The sequence below is a fragment of the Podarcis bocagei genome (assembly GCF_964188305.1).
Source record: "Podarcis bocagei genome assembly, chromosome: 1".
NCBI lineage: Eukaryota > Metazoa > Chordata > Lepidosauria > Squamata > Lacertidae > Podarcis > Podarcis bocagei.
The window spans coordinates 100,855,990-100,878,428 of record NC_138125.1 but is presented as its reverse complement, the minus strand read 5'-3'; the positions used below and the strand labels follow the sequence as shown (position 1 = coordinate 100,878,428).

The 22,439-nt window shown below is 41.5% G+C and overlaps 1 protein-coding gene across 6 annotated transcripts in view; it reads right to left on the bottom strand.

The window, feature by feature from the left end:
- The window catches only part of THSD7B (thrombospondin type 1 domain containing 7B), a 628,355-nt gene that overhangs the window by 88,054 nt on the left and 517,862 nt on the right, over nt 1-22,439 (bottom strand). For all 6 annotated transcript variants that reach the window (XM_081199464.1, XM_081199466.1, XM_081199465.1 and 3 more), the window contains 2 exons: nt 18,968-19,162; nt 11,497-11,760 (listed from right to left, as the gene is read on the bottom strand). In XM_081199464.1, coding sequence (XP_081055590.1) covers nt 11,497-11,760; nt 18,968-19,162 — 459 coding nt within the window. The remainder of the gene's footprint in view (nt 1-11,496; nt 11,761-18,967; nt 19,163-22,439) is intronic.

Here is a 22,439-nt window from a genome sequence, read left to right as displayed (position 1 = left end):
TTGAGATATTTGCAGATGCAAGTTTTGGAAGTGACACTACAGACAGGAAAAGTACGTCTGGAGTTTGCTACATGTACAATCAGGGTCTGTTTGATTGGTCATGCAAGAAGCAAACAACAGTTAGCTTAAGTACTTGTGAAGCTGAACTGAATGCACTGTCTTATTCACTTAAGGATTGTGAATGGTTAGTACAATTGTGCAAAGATATGAAAATTCCTGTCAAATGTCCAATCCAGGTTTACCAGGACAACAAAGCATGTTTGGCTTTGCTGAAGTCTGAAGGTTGTAAGCAAAGCACAAAGCACTTGCAATTAAAGTTGCAGCATGCTAGGGAATGTATTCAGAAGGGACTCGTAACGGTGTCCTATATGCCAGGTAATGAAATTCCTGCTGATGTATTGTCCAAGATTATATCAAGGGATCAACACTGTACCTATGTGCAGAAGTTGGGTTTGTACTGATATTGTACGAACACGCTGCCCAGTGATGTTCACAGAAAGGGGGAGGATGTTGGTTTCTGCTTTCCTTCACTGTGCAGCGAAAGGGCTTGTCACGAGACAGGTGTTTACATTCCACAGTCTGTACTGTTGGAGTTTCTCACGGGAAAGGGAGGCTGGATGTGACGTACACTGGTTTCCTGTTTTTCACTGTGTGATTCTCTCCGAGCTGTTGAGGAGAGAGGATGCATTTTTTTCTGCTCCGGCAGAGGCAAGATGTCTTTCTGTAATATACCAGCTTTGAACTGTAAATAAAAGCAATATAGAGTATGCAGCACGTACTCCTCATCCTTCCGCTGGCCAAGGGACTCTGCTTTAAACTAACACTCCCCTCTCCATGTTTTTGTTTTTTGCAGTTTGCAATGAAGTTAGATTGTGACTCCCTCCTCCCCGAGATACATTCACATAGCAAGCATTCATGGGGGGGGGGTGATGTGGGTGCTATATAACAGGGAAGAAATTATGTTACAGTGCAATGTTAAGAGTGATTGGTGGATAAAGATGAGCAGTGGAAGGAAAGGTTCAAGAAACGCCAAGATCTTGTAGCAACAACCAGCTGTTGACAAGAGCTGGCAAAGAATGCCAGGAAGATTTCCATACCCTTGATTTTGCAGCTAGCCAATGGGAAGGAGATATGGTGATGCAGTGATGCAGTGCCAGTGGTAGGATACTGCAAAGGTTTTCATGAAATATGAAAAAGGCAGGAAGTAGGCGAGGGAAACAAGCCAAACTCTCACAAACAAGCCAGAATGTTTTTGATCGTCTGTGAGGTGGCCTGTGGTTTAAGTGTGGTTTTTTTATATAATAATAATAATAATATTTTTTTTAAAAAAAATCCTGGTTTAACTTTGGCTTGATACCTGAACCAGCTCACTGAATGACTATTGCTATCAACAATTAGAGGAGGCCTATGCAGTATGCAAGTATGGCAAAGGGACAAACCCCTTCACACAATAAAAGTTGATAGTTCAGCCCAGCTTTCCCAATTGACATTTTGGATTACAACTCCCATCATCATCAGCCAGCATAGGCATTGGCTAGGAATGTAGTCTAAAGTACCTGGAGAGTATCTAGGTTTGGTAAGGCTGGTTTAGCCTGCATTGACACAGTTGAAGTTATAATAAGAGCTGAAAAGGGAACCCAAAGAAATGCTTTTAAAATTCTGTGTATTATTGCAATAAAGTCTTGCACTGAAAGAAACTGCAATCAGCTTCAAGATAAACTCCAGACTAGGTTATTGGACCAATTAAATGGGCCAATGAAGCCTGATGTATAAGTTTAAAGTGATGCACACTGAGGTAAGAAAAATAAAATACAAAACCAGAATCAGAGGCAATAAGCCTCAGAATACCAGTTGCTGGAGAATCACAGAGGAAGAGGGTTCTTGACCTCATGTCATGCCTGTAGGCTTTCCATAGGCCACTGTGAGAAACAGAATGCTAGACTGGATGGGCCTTTGGTGTGATCCTGCTGAACTCTTCTTGTGTCCTTAAGTCAAGTGAGGACCTTTCAACTTTGGTAAGAATCATCCCCATGCTGAAATTTAAGATTTCTGTTTCATCTGCTTATGTTGCTGAAGATACAAGCTTCTTTCTAGCTCATGACAAAAAGAAAAAGAAAAGTTCCAGGAAAATCCTTACTAACATTGTGCTCACTGTAGGACCACCCGCAAGTAAACTATTTTCAATCACTGAATCACCATTTTTAAAATATGCTTGAAATCACTTGCTATTTCTCTTGCTGCCAAGACCTGCTTGATTGCCTCGGCTTTATCACTTGATCTGGACGCTGCAACAATTCTGACTCATGTCACCACTCAACTTCTTGAGTGCCCCCAATCTCTCAAAATTAAGGGGGGGGACCCACAAGCTTTCAAGGTCAACTGAACTAGATTCATCCCCAGATGACAAAATTGATCACACGGCTCTATTAAATCGAATGTAAGAGGCTGAGATCCAGCCTTAAACTATAAAACCATTTGGCAGTATGATTTGTTGGCTTTTGAATTAAAATTGCTTATTAGAAAGCCAACTTTTCTTATCACAGAACTATATTAGTAAAATACCCACAGCCAGTTGAAACTGCCTGAATAGCTAAGCTGCAGTGAAATCAATTTTGCAGACAAGGGTAAAAACAATAAATACAAAGATTAGTAGTATCGTTTCCTTTCCTCTTTTTTTGTTTCAAATCTGCATTTTGTTAACCTTTTGCACTGCAGTTTGACAACAGACTGATAGCTTTAACATTTTTTCCATAATAGCTCTTTATTGCAGCTCTTCCCCCAAGCTGCATAATGGTTTAATTTAAAATGTACACTAATTTGGTTTGTTACTTTGCAGACAAATGCTTCATCATAGCCACTTACGTCTCCAAATCCATTTAGATTAGGCAGTATCACTGCTCTCTATTATTTATCAGCAGTTCCCTTACACCCACCATCAGTAGATTCAATCGGATTTCATGTGCACTTTGTGATTATGCATTATAAATAACAGAAAGTCAAAAAATATCTTGTGTGATTGTCTGCTTTTCAGCTTTCACTGAAGAAAAGTAAGTTAGAATAAATTAAAGGGGGGGGGGAGTTTGTTAGGGCCAGCCCTACCATTAGGCAAACTAAGACAGCTGCCTCAGGTGGTGGGTGTTTGGGGGAAGACAGTGCCTGCTGCGCCATGCAGCCTACATTGCTCTGAGCTAGCTTTCTGCCCTCAGGTGTAGTGGAGGGATCTGTTGTATCACTGGTGTTCGAAGTAAGAGTCAACTTCCAGTCTACATGGAAATGCACCATCTTATCCTTCCCCTCAGGGAGCAACATGTCTTGAGTTAGCAATGGAGCTCTTTATATAAACTCTGGTGCAATATGATTCTTTGGTTTCTTGCTGTTTGTGATCCTGGATAATAGTGGACTTTCCATAGAAATGTAAAATGCCTTCTCTAGGCAGATTAATGGAGGCAAAATCAATTAAGCTTCAGGAAGGATTTAGAAGCTTAGGGTCTTATGGACAACCTACATACATGGTACCTCTGGTTATGTACTTAATTCGTTCTGGAGGTCCATTCTTAACCTGAAACTGTTCTTAACCTGAAACACTACTTTAGCTAATGGGGCCTCCTGCTGCTGCTGCACCGCTGGAGCACGATTTCTGTTCTCATCCTGAAGCAAAGTTCTTAACCTGAAGCACTATTTCTGGGTTAGCGGAGTCTGTAATCTGAAGCGTATGTAACCCAAGGTACCACTGTATTGGACAATATGAGAGGTGAGCCAAAAATTTTCAGAAGACAATTTCTGGGAATGTTTGAGATTTTTGTTTTCATCCCCCCAGTAAAAGGCCACTTTGCAGAATTTTCTTTATACACTCTCTACCATTTGGGGAGGGGGGCAAGTTGGCAGCTGCCATTTTCTACCACAAAGCTCTGGAGCACTGCTGGGGCCTGGGCATTGTGGATAGTGCCAACGGCAATCTCCTGCCCAGGGACTGGCCAGCTCAGACCTGCTTAACTCCAAAGGGGCTGCATCATGTACCATCAGACTATGTTCTTGGGACCCTTACTGCCATTTAAAATTGCCTATGTCCTTTATCGATGGCATTTGTATGCTGCCCCATAACTGGAAGAGGACTTTTATCTCTGTAAGTTAAGTAAGTATGAAATGTAACTATTTGGATGGTTTCAGTGCTTCAGTCTGTTCAACTGCAACAGCATTTAGCAAACACACTCCACAATATTAGTAGTTCTGTTTGCACCAACTACTTATAATGCAGCAAAGCTAATGTTGGTTCAGGGTCCACAGAGAATAATTGTGTTGATTTGGGGGGGGGGTAGATTTCATCAGTGGCGTAGCGTGGGGGGTGCAGGGGGGGCGGCCGCACCGGGCGCAACATCTGGGGGTTAGGGTTAGGGTGCGCAAATCCACGGGTTAGGGGGCGCAAATTACTTGCCTTGCCCCGGGTGCTGACAACCCACGCTACGCCACTGGATTTCATAGTTAAGTACTCTCAACCACACACTTAAGTTTTGCAGGCAATAAGGTTACTCACCCCCCCCATTCCTTTCTAGGCTTGCATGTTACTCTGTCACCAATTATTGTGTAGGAATACATATGTTATCAGCAGATGCACCTAGGCCCTCTCTACTTAAAGAGTACAAGTATGTATTGAAAAATCTGAAGAGATTTAGCAGATTTTTTTACTTTGCCTTTCATTGATTTTTAGCTGTATTTTATTGTATTTTCATGATTGTTGTTAGCACTGTTGGGTAGAAAGGTAGAGTATAAATTTAGTGGGTGCAAGAAGGGAAAGAAACAACAAGAATGGGGTGAGACTATGAACATAGGACCCAAACTGAGTCTGTGGTTTTGTGTTTGCATATGAGAGAGGACTGGTTGGGTGCATAGGGTTGTCTCCAACACTATTTTGCTCAGAGTCTTTATTAGCTGCTTTTTAAAAGCATTAGCTACTCAAGTTTATTAAGTAAATGTCTTGTTCAGTATATGAGTAGATAGTTTTCCTACCCATCAGTGCTTTGCTTTCATTGGACTGTGAAGCCCAAGGCAGAAGAGCAATCAAATACATTGAAAACAAGCACAAACATTTATACTGAACACAGTGAGGGGCTGATGAGTGGCACAATAGTGCACATGGACACATTATTTCTCCTTTTCAGATACATAAGCCAAAAATAAAGTAAAATCTATGGTTTCAGGCCTAAGAAAAAGATTGAGAAAAACAGCTTTCTGTAGTCAAAGGTGGACTTCTAAGAATGTAATGAATAAAGGTATACAATCTGCATTTTATAGAAACCAGTGGCATTTCTGGAACTGTTTCTTGGCTCATCTTAACTTTGCTTGGTGCATTATATTTGCACAGAATATATGAATCTTAATGCAACTGTGTGGATGTAGGAGATGGTTTAGGAAACAAAACCTTCTATGCAGGCTGCTTTTGAAGCAGATGCACGTCAAATCTAATTAGTTTTAATCTCATTTGCATCTACTCCTAACATATTTCACCATTTTAATTAACAAACTTTTAACAGCTGTAGTACTTGGAAAGAAAGCCTAAAGGTGCCTCACAGAATTCAAGGTCTTTTGACTGGATTTCTTGTGTCACTCCAGGTGTCAGTGACAATGACAAGGATGATTTCCCTGGAAGCAGACCAAATAAAACACTGTTTTCTTGAAACAAAACATGAAAGGTGTATAACAATGGAGGCTAGAAAACCCCTCCAGATTCATTGGTTTTGCATATGCAAATAATATTTATGTTAATAGGCAACAGAGGCCTTCTGCCCTCAGGACACCAGGGCATGGTTGCAATACAAGAGCTATGGCTATGTGCCAGAATCGTATGAAATTCCCTCTGTCTCAGTGATTTTCATTTGAACAACATCATGAGACCTGGAATAGTCTTTCTCCAACACGTTATCAAGGCATACATGCAGGATCACTTCTTTTTTCTTTCTTGCACTTAGCTTATTGTGATGTGGGAGAAACGCTTGAAGTATAAATAAAGAATCAGCACTGATTAATTAACTGATGACACTCTAAAACAGCATTGCACATATGTCAAGTGTATTTACAGTTCTAGCTGACAGTGATAGGACAAATACAGCAGCATCTTCTGTGACATGGTGAACTGGGATTAGGGGTCCCTTTACCTTTTTATCAGCAAGATTCCCATACCTCACAGTGGCAAAGAGGCAATTTGCTAACCACTGATAGGATCCTTTTTTGAGCGCTGGATTTAGAGGAAGTGCACGACAGGGTCTACATCCTTCTGGCCAAAGTGTCACTGAATACTAACCCCAGATTCCCAATGACACTAGACACTTTGTATCTGTGACATAATGATGGAGTCAAAGACAAAAGGTGAGCTGCATGCCTGGCTGCTGCAGCCACAGAGGACTGCCTGGCTCTCAGTTCCTCTCCCGGCCAGTCACCAAGTGGCTGGAAGGGAGTGGGCGAAGGTTGACCTGGAATGGCTGGTAGGCATATGCTTGCTCATTAGGTAGGGTGGTCCACTCATTAAGTATACAAGGGTAGGCCTTCCAAAGGCACAGGCATTGTGTTTCTTGCCTATTCAGACCTACCTACCATTTCACACGGTGCTAAGTCTTAAGCTACTATTGTGACTGCTATGGACCCAGATTAGCTGCTGCTTGTCAAGGTAAGGAAGGAATCTTAATCAGGATATAACTGGTCATCTCGTTCCTGGGTTGTTGTTTTTACCTTATCCGTACTAATTCTGTATATATGTATATTTATTCTGTTGCACTTGCAGGGCTGTTTATTTATTTGTCACAACTGTTTGACGCACCTTACAACTGGTGCTGGGGCATCTGGCAAGTTCCTTAGTCACATGGGATGGGTCCCCTTAAGGGACTGTGAGGGAAAGGGCCTGGGCCAGCACACCTCAGTGGACAGCACTAATGCTACGCCCGTGGGTGGAAACAGCACAAGCTGCCAGCAGTTGTAGCCTTTGCTTATGTTCTCAGTGTATGCTTCATGCACCTGTACTTAAGCTACAGTTTCCAAGGTTGCAAGGGATGAAGCTTATATTTTGAGGAAGTGACCTTGAGGAAGCCTGCATTTCACTGCTTCAATCCTAAGCAATGTCCCAAGAAATGGATAATAGCTTTAAACCAGAATTACCCAGAGAGCTTGTTTCCAAGCACAAGTCTTTATTCTCTCTGTGTGATGCAGCTGTGTTTAGACACATATCAACAATGCCAGTTATTTCAGTGGCTCAGCAGAGGCCAATTTGTGACATTTTCATTCTGCAGGAGGCAAATTCCCACAATTACAGCAAAAGAAGGAAAGATCTAGAGAAGGGTCCAGAGCAGGGGGCAGGGGGGTACTGCCGGTGTTAATTAAGGTTAATCCTCAAGCAAACAAGCAAGTCGAGAATTTTCTTGGTGAACTTCCTTTTTCTTTGCAAAGTCTCAGTTAGGGACCAACTGTGTTCCTTTATATCTAGACTGACACGTTTCCACCTGCACCTATCTATGGATTGCTTTAACAATGTGATTTGTAACAGCTCAAACAGCTGCTCTGCAGATGTGTGTTCCAGGCAGCTGCATCCCATTGACAGCAACAGCAGTTTGCAGGTATGACAAAATGATTGCCATTTCAGGACCTGACACTAACGGGTGGTTATCTCATAGCTTTTTAGGGAAGAATGTGCAATTCCAAAATCAAAACCCGTGTGGCCAAGCTACGTGTGTCCAAAAGCAGAGGTCTCAACTGTGCCTCATATACAGTGGTACCTCTGGATGCGAACAGGATCCGTTCCAGAGCCCCGTTCACATCCTGAAGAGAATGCAACCCGCGTCTGCGCATTTGTGCATCGCGATTCGCCGCTTCTGCACATGCTTGTGACGCCATTTTGAGTGTCTGCGCATGCGCGAGCGGTGAAACCCAGAAGTAACACATTCTGTTACTTCTGGGTCGCCACGGAGTGCAACCCGAAAATGCTCAAACTGAAGCAACTTTAACCCGAGGTATGACTGTACATATTTAATTTCGATAATGGTGCTGATTTGAGGTGGAATGTAAGGAGAAACTCTTTAGTTAGCTCCTAAGAGCCCAGATGAAAGTCTGCACAACTTGCAATCTGCCAAGTTGAAAACAGACAGCTAAGGGCTCGATAACACCCCACCCACATGTTGCTGTCTGCTTAGGACTGCAAACCCAGGTGGACTGTCAAGTTTCTGAGAGGCACAGCACACGGCTAGTGGGGTACATCTGAGGTGGTCCAGCGTGTAGGCAACTGTCTTTTATTCAAGAGCACCCAGCTAAAGACTCACCATCTCTCAGACTCATGTCTCTATTTGTCAACCAAAAAATAGCCATGGTGAAATTGTGACAAAGAAGGAGATGGTGAGTGACATAGCACTCTGCACATTGAGACAGTTGCAGCATATATGATTATTGTATAAAGCAGTATTTTCAAGTGTATAAGGGCTAAATAATAATTTCACAAGCAATGCTGCTTTTTATTTATTTTTTAATTTGGTTTTTCAATGAGGCATACTAACAAGAAATCAAAATACGCCATAATTGCCAAAGAGTTTTTACCTGATTAAAATTGCTGCCCACAGGAAAGGAAAGAATGGGGAAACCCTCCCTGTTAATGAAATAGTTCGCTTGTGCTGCCTTTACTGATAAAAAGTTTGAGAAGGCAAAATCTGGAAAGGTGTGCAATGACTCATAAGAAGCTGCCTTCCCTGAATTTACTGTCAGCGCTAGAATGAAACTGTTATACTCCAATGAACTCCTCCATTACAGAATATCTTCATATTGTCTGCTCCTGTTTGGTTTCCCTCCTTGGATTCTCATTACAACCAAATTGATCGGCACAACACCAGCTCTGCTAACAACCCTTTCTCCCCACTGGGGATAGTGGGAGGCAGCGCATGACAAAGCCCAAAATGAGAAAAGCAGAGCAACTGGAATATGTACAGGGTATACGGGAAGGAAATGACCAAAACAAAAAGAGTGACAGAAAGTGACAGCAGGCAAAGGGAAGAGCTAAAGCAAAACACAGCAGCTTGATGGGAGAATAAACTCTTTAGCAGGATAGGGTAACAAATAGTCTGTATCTCCAGCTCATGTTTGCAGGCAACAGACTACTACTCCTTTGGCCTGTGTTCAATGTTCTGCTGTACTGACTCCCACCCTTCCTTAATTCTTCTGCTTCTTTCTCTTTCCATAAATCCTGCCACCTCTGCGCTGTTATTTTTAGGTCATACCTATTGGGTGGGACGCCACACTCAATACCATTGTTTCTCTATAACAAAGTAATTAGAAGACAATTAACCAGCGGTCAGGTCTGCAGGGGGAGAGAGATATACTGGCTACCATCAAGGGCTTGGCTGCTTCCACTTGTTTTATCCCAGCCCTCAGCTCAAGGAGAATTCAAAACGAAGCTGTAAGGCATGGGAGGCGGGCTGCCATTAAACTATGTGAAAGGGTGTCATCTCACCCTTAGCCCTGCCAAGGGAAGGGAACTAATTCAGAATGCTCCTAGAGTGCAGGGGCAGCATGGTGTGTAAGATTGCCACAGGGGACAGATGGGGCAGGCAACCTTAATGAGATGTGGGTTGCCATTAAAGCAAGATGAGCGCTGCAACCCCAGAGTCGTCCACGACTGGACCTAATGGTCAGGGGTCCCTTTACCCTTTACCTTTATTGCAGTTTGTTTATGCTTCGTTGATTATAATTGCCTTGGACACAATTTCCTTTGTAGAAAGGCAGCATATAAATTTAAGTTTCTAATCTACAAACCATGGTAATAGCGGTCTACAACTGAAGACTGACACTACACTTATAGTGCAGTGAGGCCATTCAAGTGCAATCCCTGATATGTCTTATACATGCCAAATGAATTACATAACGCATTCTTGTAGTAGATAGGTAGCCGTGTTGGTCTGCCATAGTCAAAATAAAAAAATTCCTTCCAGTAGCACCTTAAAGACCAACTAAGTTAGTTCTTGGTATGAGCTTTCGTGTGCATGCACACTTCTTCAGATACACACATCTGAAGAAGTGTGCATGCACACGAAAGCTCATACCAAGAACTAACTTAGTTGGTCTTTAAGGTGCTACTGGAAGGAATTTTTTTATAACGCATTCTTGTGCATGTTTACAGAATCATCAGCTCCACTGAACCCTGACTAAATGTGTATAGCCTTGCAGACTTCAGTTTAAAAATACATTTCCACACCTTGGGTTTAGGCGGGGAAAGGGTTCTGTAAATTTGCAGTAGGAACTGATTGTGAGCATTGGTAATTAGCTAGCACTTGTGACATCTCCCCACAAATTACAAAAACAACAACTGTGCAACATTTAAAAATTGGCTCTTTTCTTTATAAACTTAAGGAAATGATAGATGTTACGAATGGATAAGCATTGATATGGTACATCGACAAACAAATAAAAAGGCATCTCATCTGAAACATGGCTGAGAGAGGAGTACAACCAATGACTAAACCAACATTTGATTTGCTGGCACACAGCAATCCTAAAGAAAGCCATACAAACCTCACAGTCAAAGAACAGGATCAAACAGTGCTATCCAAACTCCAACAATGGAGTGCAGATGGTAGGGCTGAGACTTCCGTGCAAGACTACACTGCTTACCCTCCACAGGAGAGATAATAATAATAATAATAATAATAATAATAATAATAATAATAATAATAATAATGATGATGATGATGATGATGATGATGATGATGATGATAATTTATTTACACCCTGCCCATCTGGCTGGGCTTCCCCAGCCACTCTGGGCAGCTTCCAACAAAATATTAAAATACAGTAATCCATCAAACATTAAAAGCTTCCCTAAACAGGGTTGCCTTCAGATGTCTTCTAAAAGTCTGGTAGTTGTTGTTCTCTTTGATATCTGATGGGAGGGCGTTCCACAGGGTGGGTGCCACTACCAAGAAAGCCATCTGCCTGGTTCCCTGTAACGTGGCTTCTCGCAGTGAGGGAACCGCCAGAAGGCCCTCGGTGTTGGACCTCAGTGTCAGGGTAGAATGATGGGGATGCACAGGTGCAAAGGAGGAGAGGGTTCCTATACCTTTAATAGGTGTGCAGAAGAAGGAATTTCAGCAGATGTCATTTGTCAGGAAAGGTATCCCTGCTGAAATCCTCCCTTCTGGATAACAAATAAAGATGCCCCCTACCTCCAGCATGCACTAAAGATTGTGCCCAGGAGATCAGGACACTGTGAACAGTTGCTACCACCAGCTTCAACTAAGGGTGTGCATTCAATTCAAACAAATTCCAAACGGAAATGAGTCACTTCAAAGAGGCAGACCTCTTTAGAAGCCCACTGACATATTAAGCTTGATTAACGCAACGTTACTTAAATTTTCCTGTCTTCTTTTATCTGGGATTCAGCTAATGTATGACACGGGAAATAGAAAGGTATCAAACGCTACATGACCAGTGGTGGACTCTGGGCCTCCATTGTTTATACAGGGCACTCTAACTTACCTGAATGGTTGCAATGAGACGGTTCCACAAGTCTGCCGGTCTTATCGTAGCAGGCCAGGGCTCTGAAGCGCACCCCTTCTCCGCATTCCTTGGCATGCCCGTGAAATCTCTGTTCTAGCTGCAGCTCTGTTTTCCCTACGGAAATTATGCATTCCGACCAATTTCCATGGGGCCGGCTGGTAAATATTGTGCAAGGGCATGGTTCCGCTTCAACAAGGGGATACACTTCTGTATTCTGGCACTTGTCTCGCTTTCTGCTTCTCCCTGTTCCGACCGGGAAAATATGCTTGTTAGTGTAGCATCTGCTGCTTTTGATAACAATATGTCGTATTATTTACACTTGAAGGGGTTTGATACAGTTAGAACCAACACAATCCGAAATGTAAATACAGAAGAGCTGGTTCAAAGACATCTGTTAGTTGTTGTTGCCCGTGCTCCAGAGGGCCGAGAAAATGTCGCTGTCTCCAGGGCAACCAGAGAACCTAAAGGAACTTGTGGAGGAGGGGGAATTGTTTGGGATGAAGCACAAAATGATAGAAAGAGAACAACTGTCTGCCTACTCTTATTAAGAAAAAGCACACCTGAAAAAGCTCTTAATTTGTCCCATAATTATCTTAAGAAAGTAAATTTATTATCTCCCTTCTCTCCCCTCACTTTAAGCCCTGCAACCTCATCACTGGTTGCTTAGGGAAACCTACTAGGTAGATTCAGCAAGCTGCGGCTCTTCCTTCGAAGTTATTTTGCAAATTAGCTGAATACACAACAGGGATATGTACTGGAGGTTCATGAGATCAGGGATAACTTTATGAGTAGACAAAAAATACTTAAGGCCTGGCAGGGTATTTTGGTCAAGAATGTTTAACACTGTAACACCGCCCATGTTCAACTTGTATATTTGTAAATAAACACAAAGAAATTACACAATGCCAACAAACTTCCAGTGACATCATACTAAAGGAGCCCAAGTCCAGCCCAGGTAAGCACTACACCACTGAAACTTCTCATCACTTCTCATTTGAAGCTCAAAAACTGTTATTTCTTTTAAGGTTTTTCAATGTGTTGTATCACACTTTCAGTTTACCACAAGGTTCTCTACTGAGAGAAGCAAGTACAATTCTTCCTCCCCTTCCCTCTTTCCTGACTTCAGCAAATCTACCAATCTATTCCAGAAGTGGACTTGTCCTGAGAGGACAATCTTTAAGCATAACTTTTCTTTATCCCATTGTATCTCGGCATCAAGGGCTTAATTTCACTTTGCATTAACAGGTGACACAATAAGTATGCACACTCAGCAGCTGTCAAGTAATACTTTTGAAAGTGAAAAGTTGCACGTAAGCCAACCATGAGTTCTCTCCACAGATATTGAGATATTAATACAATTTAACTGGATTGCTTGCATCAAAGAATATTCATTCCACTCTATTTTCCAAATGGTTTTTAATTAGCACGTTAACATTCTCAGAGCTGGTTTTAAAAATGATGATCAGAAATTATTTTTAATCAAGACCCAGCAGTCTTAAAGACTTTTTCTATTTAAATAAAAATGGTTTTTGAACATTAACAAAAAACTGCTCAGTTTTTTGGGGGACGGGGAGGACATCGCCCAACAATATTTTGCAATAGTCTATTTCTCCTGCACACAAAACAGTCAGTTTCAATGCCTGCACATTTGGCTGAGTTAATGATTAAAGATGATAAATATGCCTTTCTTGAACATAAAGCTTTTTTCAAAAATGTTAGCTGCATAATACAGATTTCAAAGTAGTGTAACCTCAAATTACCTTCTAACCAGCATTTGCTTGGGGATGCTTCTGTAATGAATAATGCTAAATGTAAAGCCCACACATGTATTTAAGCATAAAATAAATCATGCTATTAAATACAAAGTAAGAAGGAAGCTAATCCATGTGCACATTAACATACTCTAAGCAGCAGGATGATTTTCAATAAAAGCCATAAAATTGACCAATTTTCATGATTAATCAGATACATTTATTTGAGAAAAATATTAATACCAGCTACCTCACTTTCCTTTTTAATAAATCAACCAAGGCAGCACTTCTCATAGCCTCAAGATTTAAACAGTGTTTCCTTCTTTGCTTACTTTCACTTTTTTGTGATTTGCTTAAAATGGAGAGTTTGGTGTGTAACTATGCTTTGATTATGGAGGGATGTGGGTGTTCTAGAGCAGGCATAGGCAAACTCGGCCCTCAAGATGTTTTGGGACTACAATTTCCATCATCCCTGACCACTGTCCTGTTAGCTAGGGATCATGGGAGTTGTAGGCCAAAAACATCTGGAGGGCCCAGTTTGCCTATGCCTATTCTAGAGGAAATAAGGTCCAGCTGATTCATATATTACAAGAGTGGCATGGGAGCCACCCTTCTGGATGAGTCCCAGGAATAAAGGAATAACACAGGAAAGTGGGAGTCATGTGGGATTGGAAAGCTGCCATGTCAACAGCACAGCTTTATAGGCTATGTTGTGGTTGCACCACATAAGTCGGAGCTAAGCATATAACCTGCTACTGAACTTCTGCAGCGTTGTAGTCTCTCCAACCTTATTCTGCTCAAAATAAAGCAAGAAGACTTCTCAGGCTCCTTTGCTGCATTAAGACTTTAGCGGTCTCTGTTTAGTCCCATGTGTCATGCATTAGGAAATGGGGAGGCCCACATCTGTACTGTCCAGTCCACAGTCTTCAGATACTCCCATACATGAGACCTAGATGACTTCCGTAGGAATAGCAAGGATGGGCATTAGTAAGATGAAGAAGAGTTTGGATTTGATATCCCGCTTTTTCACTACCCTAAGGAGTATCAAAGTGGCTAACAACAAACACTCTGTGAGTTGAGTGAGGCTGAGAGACTTCAGAGAAGTATGACTAGCCCGAGGTCACCCAGCAGCTCCATGTGGAAGAGCGGGGACGCGAACCCGGTTCTCCAGATTACGAGTCCACTGTTCTTAACCACTACACCACACTGGCTGTAGGAGTAACATCTCGTATGACCCTGAGCCAAACTCTGTGTCTACTGTCCTATGCTATGATATACCAAATCTGAATGAATAAGAATAAAACACATGAGAAACATTTTGCTGTCACGCTTTGCACTTATAGCATTTAATATTTTCTATTTCCACTTAAAAGGAGAATGCTTTAGTTATCGGGACATTCTATTAGCCGAGGTGATACATCAAAGGCTTCAACAACAAAGTGGGGAAAGAAATAAACATGACAGCTTTAGTAAACATTTCTAGCATAAAGAGGTTCCAGGACTCAATATCAAAAATGCACAGTAGCTATTGCCTTTTTGTTTGTTTGTTTTAAAGTAACATGCAACCAATTAAAGGGTGCTCTGCTACTGTAACCAAGGCATCATGCAGCTTTTCAATAACATTATTGCATTATCTGTTCACATGAGAATTCATGAACATGGCTCATTAAAGAACAAGAGTTACTCAGGCATGGGTATTATTATACCATTTTCTGATTATTCTTGCCTGTGTGTGTGTATATAGAGTTTACACTACAATGGCTTTCACTGTGATGCCTGTGTTTAAAAACCAACAGGAATTCTCAGACTCCCTGAAGCCATGGCTTACCAATACATATAGTTAAATTCTTATCATAAAACACTGAATGGCCATTTTGCAGTAGGGTAACATTTATGGTTCTGCTTTTTTTTTACACCTGGTATTATACCCTAAAGTAATTCTCTTGTGAGTTATAACAGTGATATGCTAGAGGCGCCATTTCCACCTTTAATAATATAAAAGCCAAGGTTATATTATTCCTTTAAAAAAACAAAAACATTTTGCCATATAATAGAGGGGGTAAATGCAATTGTTTGATCTTGCTGTATTTACTAGAGCAAAGCAGTAAACACTTTAATGTCAAATGGAGAGTCAGATCCGGTTATTGCTGCCTAAGGTTGAAGTACAGTGGCAATGGTGCCCAGGAAAAGGATTTAATATTAGCCTGATGCTCTTGAAAGCTCGGGTTTGGTCCTTGACCTGTGTGTGTTTCTACCATGCTCACAGGGTAATGTTCTGTGCAAATACATAGAGGACTGAACTGCATCTTCCTCCTCTTCTTCAGAGAACACCCCTCCACACACACACTATTTGGGTCTCTGTGCATGCATGCATTCACATCAAGTGGTCACTGTAAATACTGTACATTGACTAAATGCACAAAGTGAATATGAGGATTGGCACCAACATGGAAATATAGGTAACTGAGAGCAATAGACTAAAAGCTCACTCTGAAAATGAGCTGGGTCCCCTCAACCAGGCCCATCAAAAACTGAAACTCATTGAGCATGGGGTTGTTGTTTAACTAGACTGCTAACGGGCCCCTGGTTTCCCCAAATCTCAGACCTTTCCATCCTTTCTTCCAACTGCTCACGTGATTATTTTCCCTTCCCCCCAAGCCCTTCTAAAAAGGGAAAGGGAAAGGACCCCTGACAGTTAAGTGCAGTCATAAATGGCTCTGGGGTTGCAGCGTTCATCTCGCTTTACTGGCTGAGGGAGCCAACATTTGTCCGCAGAAAGTTTTCCCGGGTCATGTGGCCAGCATGACTAAGCTGTTTCTGGCAAAACCAGAGCAGTGCACAGAAATGCTGTTTACCTTACCACGGGAGTGGTACCTATTTATCTGTGCTTTCAAACTGCTAGGTTGGGAGGAGCTGGGACCGAGCAACAGGAGCTCACCTCGTCGTGGGGATTCGAACTGCTGACCTTCCGATTGGCAAGCCCTACGCTCAGTAGTTTAGACCACAGCACCACCCCCGTCCTCCTACCAAGGGACAAATCTTGCCTTGTGAGATAGCCAGCATGGTGGCTCATCCCTGAGAGCTTCTCCAGACTTCCACCTGTCCCAAGTTTTATATTTCCCCACAGCTTTCTCCTGAAAAACACTCTCTTTACCACTGAATTGGGCAATCAGCAATCTAGAGAAAACCCAATTGCTGTTTGGCCCAATTCAGTGGTAAACTGCAGGTTTCCCTGGGGGAGCTGTGGACGATCCCTGAATGGGAGAGGCCTCTCTGGTAGACCTCTCCCATTCAAAAAGGAACTGGCAACAGCCCACAATGTACGCCCCCCCCCTCTTTGAGCAAGGACTGTGCACAAGCAAAATCCAGGTGGGCAGTCCAAGGTGGACTGAACTGACCACTTTGGTTTGTCAAAGAAAGAAAGAAAGAAAGAAAGAAAGAAAGAAAGAAAGAAAGAAAGAAAGAAAGAAAGAAAGAAAGAACCGACTGGGAAATTTACCTACATGAGTGCCCATATTCAATTTCTCATGACACCCCTAATTGAGAGTGCTGAGATGACTGATGATTCATTTCTCTGTGGAGCTAAACAAAATAGATTCCAATCCTTCCTGGAATATACTCACTTAGAGACATTGTCAGCCATCTGGGTGAACTACTTAAGCAGTACATTAGACAAGAGGAGTTCAAATGGTGCTACACTTACACCTTCTCTCACTAATTAAAGCAAGGATTTTTTTTCCTTTTTGTTAATCAATACTTTAGAGCATTCAGCGGGATGGGACTGCCCACAACAACACAGTAGGGTATGTCAGTATAGTCCTCTTGAGGCATTTAGCCTGAACACACAATGGCAACAAGTATGTGGGGGGCTGGAAGTATGTGCGCTTCCCATGTTCCCAACATCTCTGTGTGCCAGCCTAGTCCTCTCCACTCCCTTATGACTTTTAGCATGAGGGACTCAAGGGAACTTGCAAGTATGCTCAGCATGCTGAGTTTTCTAGGTGTGGTCATCTGAATGCACTCGGAAGCCCACTTCAGACCCTCACACTCAACATGGGCTTGGAACAGGGACATCAGGGGAAAGGTGTCGTGAATCCCCTATGTCCCCAGGAGGCACACCTAAAGGATGATGGTGATGATCCTCACATCAAAATTGGGAGGCTGGGGAAATAGTAGGAGCCTACAATCTCTCACTGCCAAATCCACTTTACATGTCTCTTAGGCCTTTGCTTTCTTAATTAAAGCCATGCAACAGGGCAACGTGTAGGAAGGGAAGGCTTATCTCTTCCCTCCCAAATTCAACTGGAACTAAAATAATCCTCTCCTGAACAACTAGAACACATAGGAGGGGGGGGGCGGACTTGTCATTGGAACTAATGGGAATATTTTTCCTTTCTTCCTAGGAATGGGGCAGGGCAGATTTTCTTTCTGACTGTGTTTGGGAGCAGAGGAATAAGCCCCCCACTTCAGACACACTACATTTTTTTTTGGTAAGGATGCCCCCCATACACCTGTAATGAATAAAAGTAGGAAGGGAGAGAGAGAGAGCTACATGCTGCACATTAAAGTTTATGTTTAGACTGGCCACTAGTGAGTTCATAGCTGACATGGTATTTGAACTGGGCACTTTCTGTGTCAGGGTGCAGTTAGATATAAACAGATTTCCTGTTCCATTGATTAGCCTGATAATCACTCTAATACCCTAGTTCTCAACAGAGAGCACATTGCAACGACAACAGCTCAATGCTACGCTAGCTGTCAAAAAAAGAGTTCATCACAGCAACACAGAAGTGCTGTTCTCCACTGACAAGCCGTTTGTGAAGTGCTGTCCAGCGGATCTTTCCTAAGCGGCCTCTAGGCTGTTTTCTCTGAGAGACAAATATGTTTTAGTGCTGTGCCAAGTATGTCACTTTCCAGACAATCCTTCATCCCCAAATGATTCATGTAGTCTGACAACAGAGGAATAGTTCAGGCAAGAGGTGTTGCCTATGGATGGACACATAGAATATGCTTGGAGAGAGAACAGTGACTGGTTGTGACCAGTTAGGCTAGCTGAAGCTTTTGTGCATGAAAAAAGCAATAAAAGTTGGGGCTACCTGTGGACTGATGGGACATAAGAATATAATAAGAGTGTGGCTGGATCAAACCAAGGGCTTGTTCACTGTTTCCTACAACTAAGACGTGAGGGCAACAGCACACACTTTTCTTGTGTTTTCCAGCAACTGGTATTTGGAGTGATGCTGCCACTCATCCATTTGGTCACACGACTAGTAGCCAGTCATAGTCGGCTACTATGAAACTTCGTTGATGGGCTACCATTATAAAAAGATGATGACGACTAGAATCCCATTTGGTCTGTCAGTGACAGCCAAGTTTTGTATTTTGCTGTCATTTTGTAACCAAAACCACTGCTTTGATTGTACTAGTTTAAGGGAGCCCCTTCCTGTGTTGACTTTGAAACTGTGGTGGTTGAGATACTCAGTGGCCACTTCTATGTCCCTCCTGGCCAAACTCCTGCAGTGGCACAGTGGTGGAGCACGAATTTCAGTAATCATAACTATATTGTGCTACTTCAACATAAATGTAAAGCACCTTCTATGAACAATGCCCTAACTGTATCTGACAAATTTTCAAAGTCTACACCAAAGTCATATCGAAACAAAAGGACTAAAGGATGAAGTATAAAATATTGATACTACCTGTGAGGGTTCGTCTTCTACTTCGCGTTGATTCACAGTCTGAAGCACATGCGGAAAATTTAGACCAAGGGGTGAATGTGCAGTCATCTTTGCATGGAATCAGGCAGTCCTGAACAAGGGATGGCATAGGTTCTGCCCACTTCAAGCACTCACTGACATCTACTGAATGGTTGCTTTCCAAGACACATGTAACAACTGGACAAAATAAATGCACAAAAGAAAACAGTGAGTGCTGCAGAGGCATAGGAAAAGTTAAGAAGCAAGTATCTATAGTGTGTTCCTTCCAACCAAGATCTCAAAAGCACTGAACTACTGAAGTCAATAACATTTTTAAAATCTGTATACAGGTTATTTAAAAAGATGCTTTTTTGTTTTTCAGAACTGAAAGTACATAGGTCCCTGGAACAAAGAATGCATAGTTTAATGTAGTGATGAAATGATTAATACACATTCTGATGTAATCTGTCCCATGACCCCAGCGACAGAACTTTTGGGGGACACTGGTGTTTCAGTGCAATTTTAGAGCACTGCTTCCCATAACAGATTGTCTTTTCTGAACTGCACAAACACAGCAGAAAGATCTTGGCATTTACCGAAAATTATTTGCAACAAGGAAGGGGTCTCAAAGTCTCCATGTGCTCAAAGGACACAGAAACACGAGCATGGCCTATTGGCACTATAAACTCCTACATATATATATTACAACATTTATGTGCATAGAATGCTGTGGATCTGCCTGCAGCAACTAAACTTGCAAGCTACATTACACAACAGTTTTCCTCAGTTGCACTATTAATAATAGCTTCTTGTCCACCAGTTTGTTAGCCAGTTCTATGGCAAAGTAGTACGAAAGGTATATTAAGAATAATTTCCCCCTTATTTCCACGGGCTGCTATTGCTGACAATTTACAGTGCACTCTCACAGAGGTTGCAGTGATATTTGACCCAGTTCACTTTGACCCAAAAATTGTACAGAATTGGGGATTTGGAAGGGACTGCTGAATTCAAAACGATTTCGAGGTATAAGTGTGTTTCATATGATCATGAACCCAGCTAAAGTGTGTTGTTTTGGTTGCTCAAATTTCAACCTGAGTGAATTTATTTTAGGCAATGAAAATTGGGGTTTTTTTAAAAAAAATTGTAAGCTGATATGTTTTGATTAAATTAATACTTTTAAAAAATGAGGCTAGATCTTAAGATGGCAAGATTCCTCCAGAGAACGCTGTCCCATATTAATGGCTGGTTCTTTTTTCACACATTACAATTCAGCTCCAGCGATCTAGTTAAGCTCTATGATTTCATGTTAGGCTGATATTTTGTCCTATAAAGCTGTGGAATGATGCAATAATTGGACTAAGATTCTATTACATCTTCAACAAGCTGGCTGCATCATTACAAAGATTACTGATTAATCCACACTTTAATGGCTATCTGTGTTGTTTTCATTGCCTCTGAAGTGGATTGGAATTGCAAAATGAGAAGAAAAGGGAATAAAGTTAAACACATGTTTATATACACACACAATTTTTTTTATTAAATAAATAAATAAAAGCTGGAATAGATTTATTTGGATGAAAGTTATATCAGTGAAGAAAAATAACAACTTGAAAACATTGGGGATTCCCCCCCCCCCGCCATGTCAAGACAATACTTTAATCAGTCTGCACAGACCCAGCAGAACCTTAAATCAATATTTTAATAATGACTCCTAAAATGCTAATAGTTAAATTGTGATTGCTTTGTCTCTTAAATTCTCTTTTAACTGGCAGCGCATCCAGCAGTCGACATAAGGGTTACCCTTGTCAGTGAAGAGGGATATCCTCTATAGAAGACTAAATGTTATACATGAAGATACTCATTATCTCTGGGAGTACTAGACCCATATATGCATGCCTTTTCTCTTTCATATAGTCTAAAAATTATGTACTACACATCTGTGTGTTCTGAACAGAGGACAGCAACCCCACCTATTTCTTGTATGTAGAAAGAAGCCACCACATCAGCTCCTGTAGTAAACTAACATTTCCCCAGATATAATATTGATTGTAAGAAGGAATGCCACTTCTAAAAAATCTAGGTAGTTGTATCTCTGGGCTGTATTCAACAATGTCACTACATTAGTGGAACAATTTCCACTCTCACAATGGGACTGCAGTTCTCTTTCCTTACCCCATGTACCACTAGTAACCCCCCCCCCCAAAAAAAAAAATATGAATGCACAGAGGGAGGAGAGGGAAAGGAAATTCCACTGTGTGGGCAGAAGTCATTCTGCTCATGAAATGGCTTTGTTGGATCCAGCCCTCTGTATTTATATCTTTCATGCTTCTCTCTGAAATCCAGTATTAGTTTACATTAGAAGAATACAAAAGCTTTCCTTTAGGTCTATATCAATTTTCACAGTCCTGCAACCTGACCATAGATGTGAGCTGTTACTACACTCAAAAGAAATTAAAAGAAAAAGTAGCGACTGGACTGGCAAACACTTGCTGTCTTAAAGTCACATTTGAAAAAATACACCTAAGCAGTAGGAAACACATTATGAACCTCATAATGGAATGATTATACCAAATGAATGACAAAGAAAGATAAGCACGGAAACGGACTTTCATTAATCTTTCACCCCGTAGCAGCCATCCTCTCAAGCCGAACATATTAATCTTAGAACATTTTGCCCCACCAGACACTGAAGAAAAGTAGGAAGGTGCTACTCTTGTGAATTCCTGGGTGTGCTTTGAATAGTACAGAATGTTGGATCATTGCAAGGGACTAGGAATTTCAGCAAGCAAGTTAGTGTTTGTGGCCCAGAGTTTTATTTGCATAGCTGTCTCTTTCTCAACATGCGTATCAGACTTGGAATACAGCATCTGTAAGCTCTAAAGTTTAATTACAATTCGTTCTCATCAAATGTAGATTTCAGAGATTTTGCTATAAAACTTTTTATGGTAGAATCGAATGGATTTTATGTATTTGGTATTCTGAAATGCTGAGCAAATCTTTAAACAAGCTTTATTGTAACTTCTAGCTATTGAAATAGTAGGCATTTTTCACACTTTGTATTCATTGCTCCCACAAATTGAACTGAATAAAAATATCCCGTGGATTTTCGTAGTGTTGAGTACATTGCATTCATTGGCCTACATTCTGAATATAATTGAATATCTGAATAGTGCTGAAGAAAGCAACCCTCAAGTTTGAGCAAATCTATGTATGCATGCTTTGCTGGAAAAGAATAAGCCAACTATAAGTTTTGGATGTCCACTCCCCCTTCGAAAATCATTTGCAATTTTAAGAAGGCAGAAGGTCATTCCTACAGCTCCCATAGAAATGAATGATTTGGCCTTCACTGAAAACATTTACCAATATCTGTTCAAGGTGCAAGAAGGACACTGAGGCAACTTTGCCTTCAAACTGATGACACAGAAATTTCTATGATTTTGCTGTTTTATTTGCACTGGTTTTCCAAGTCCGAGCT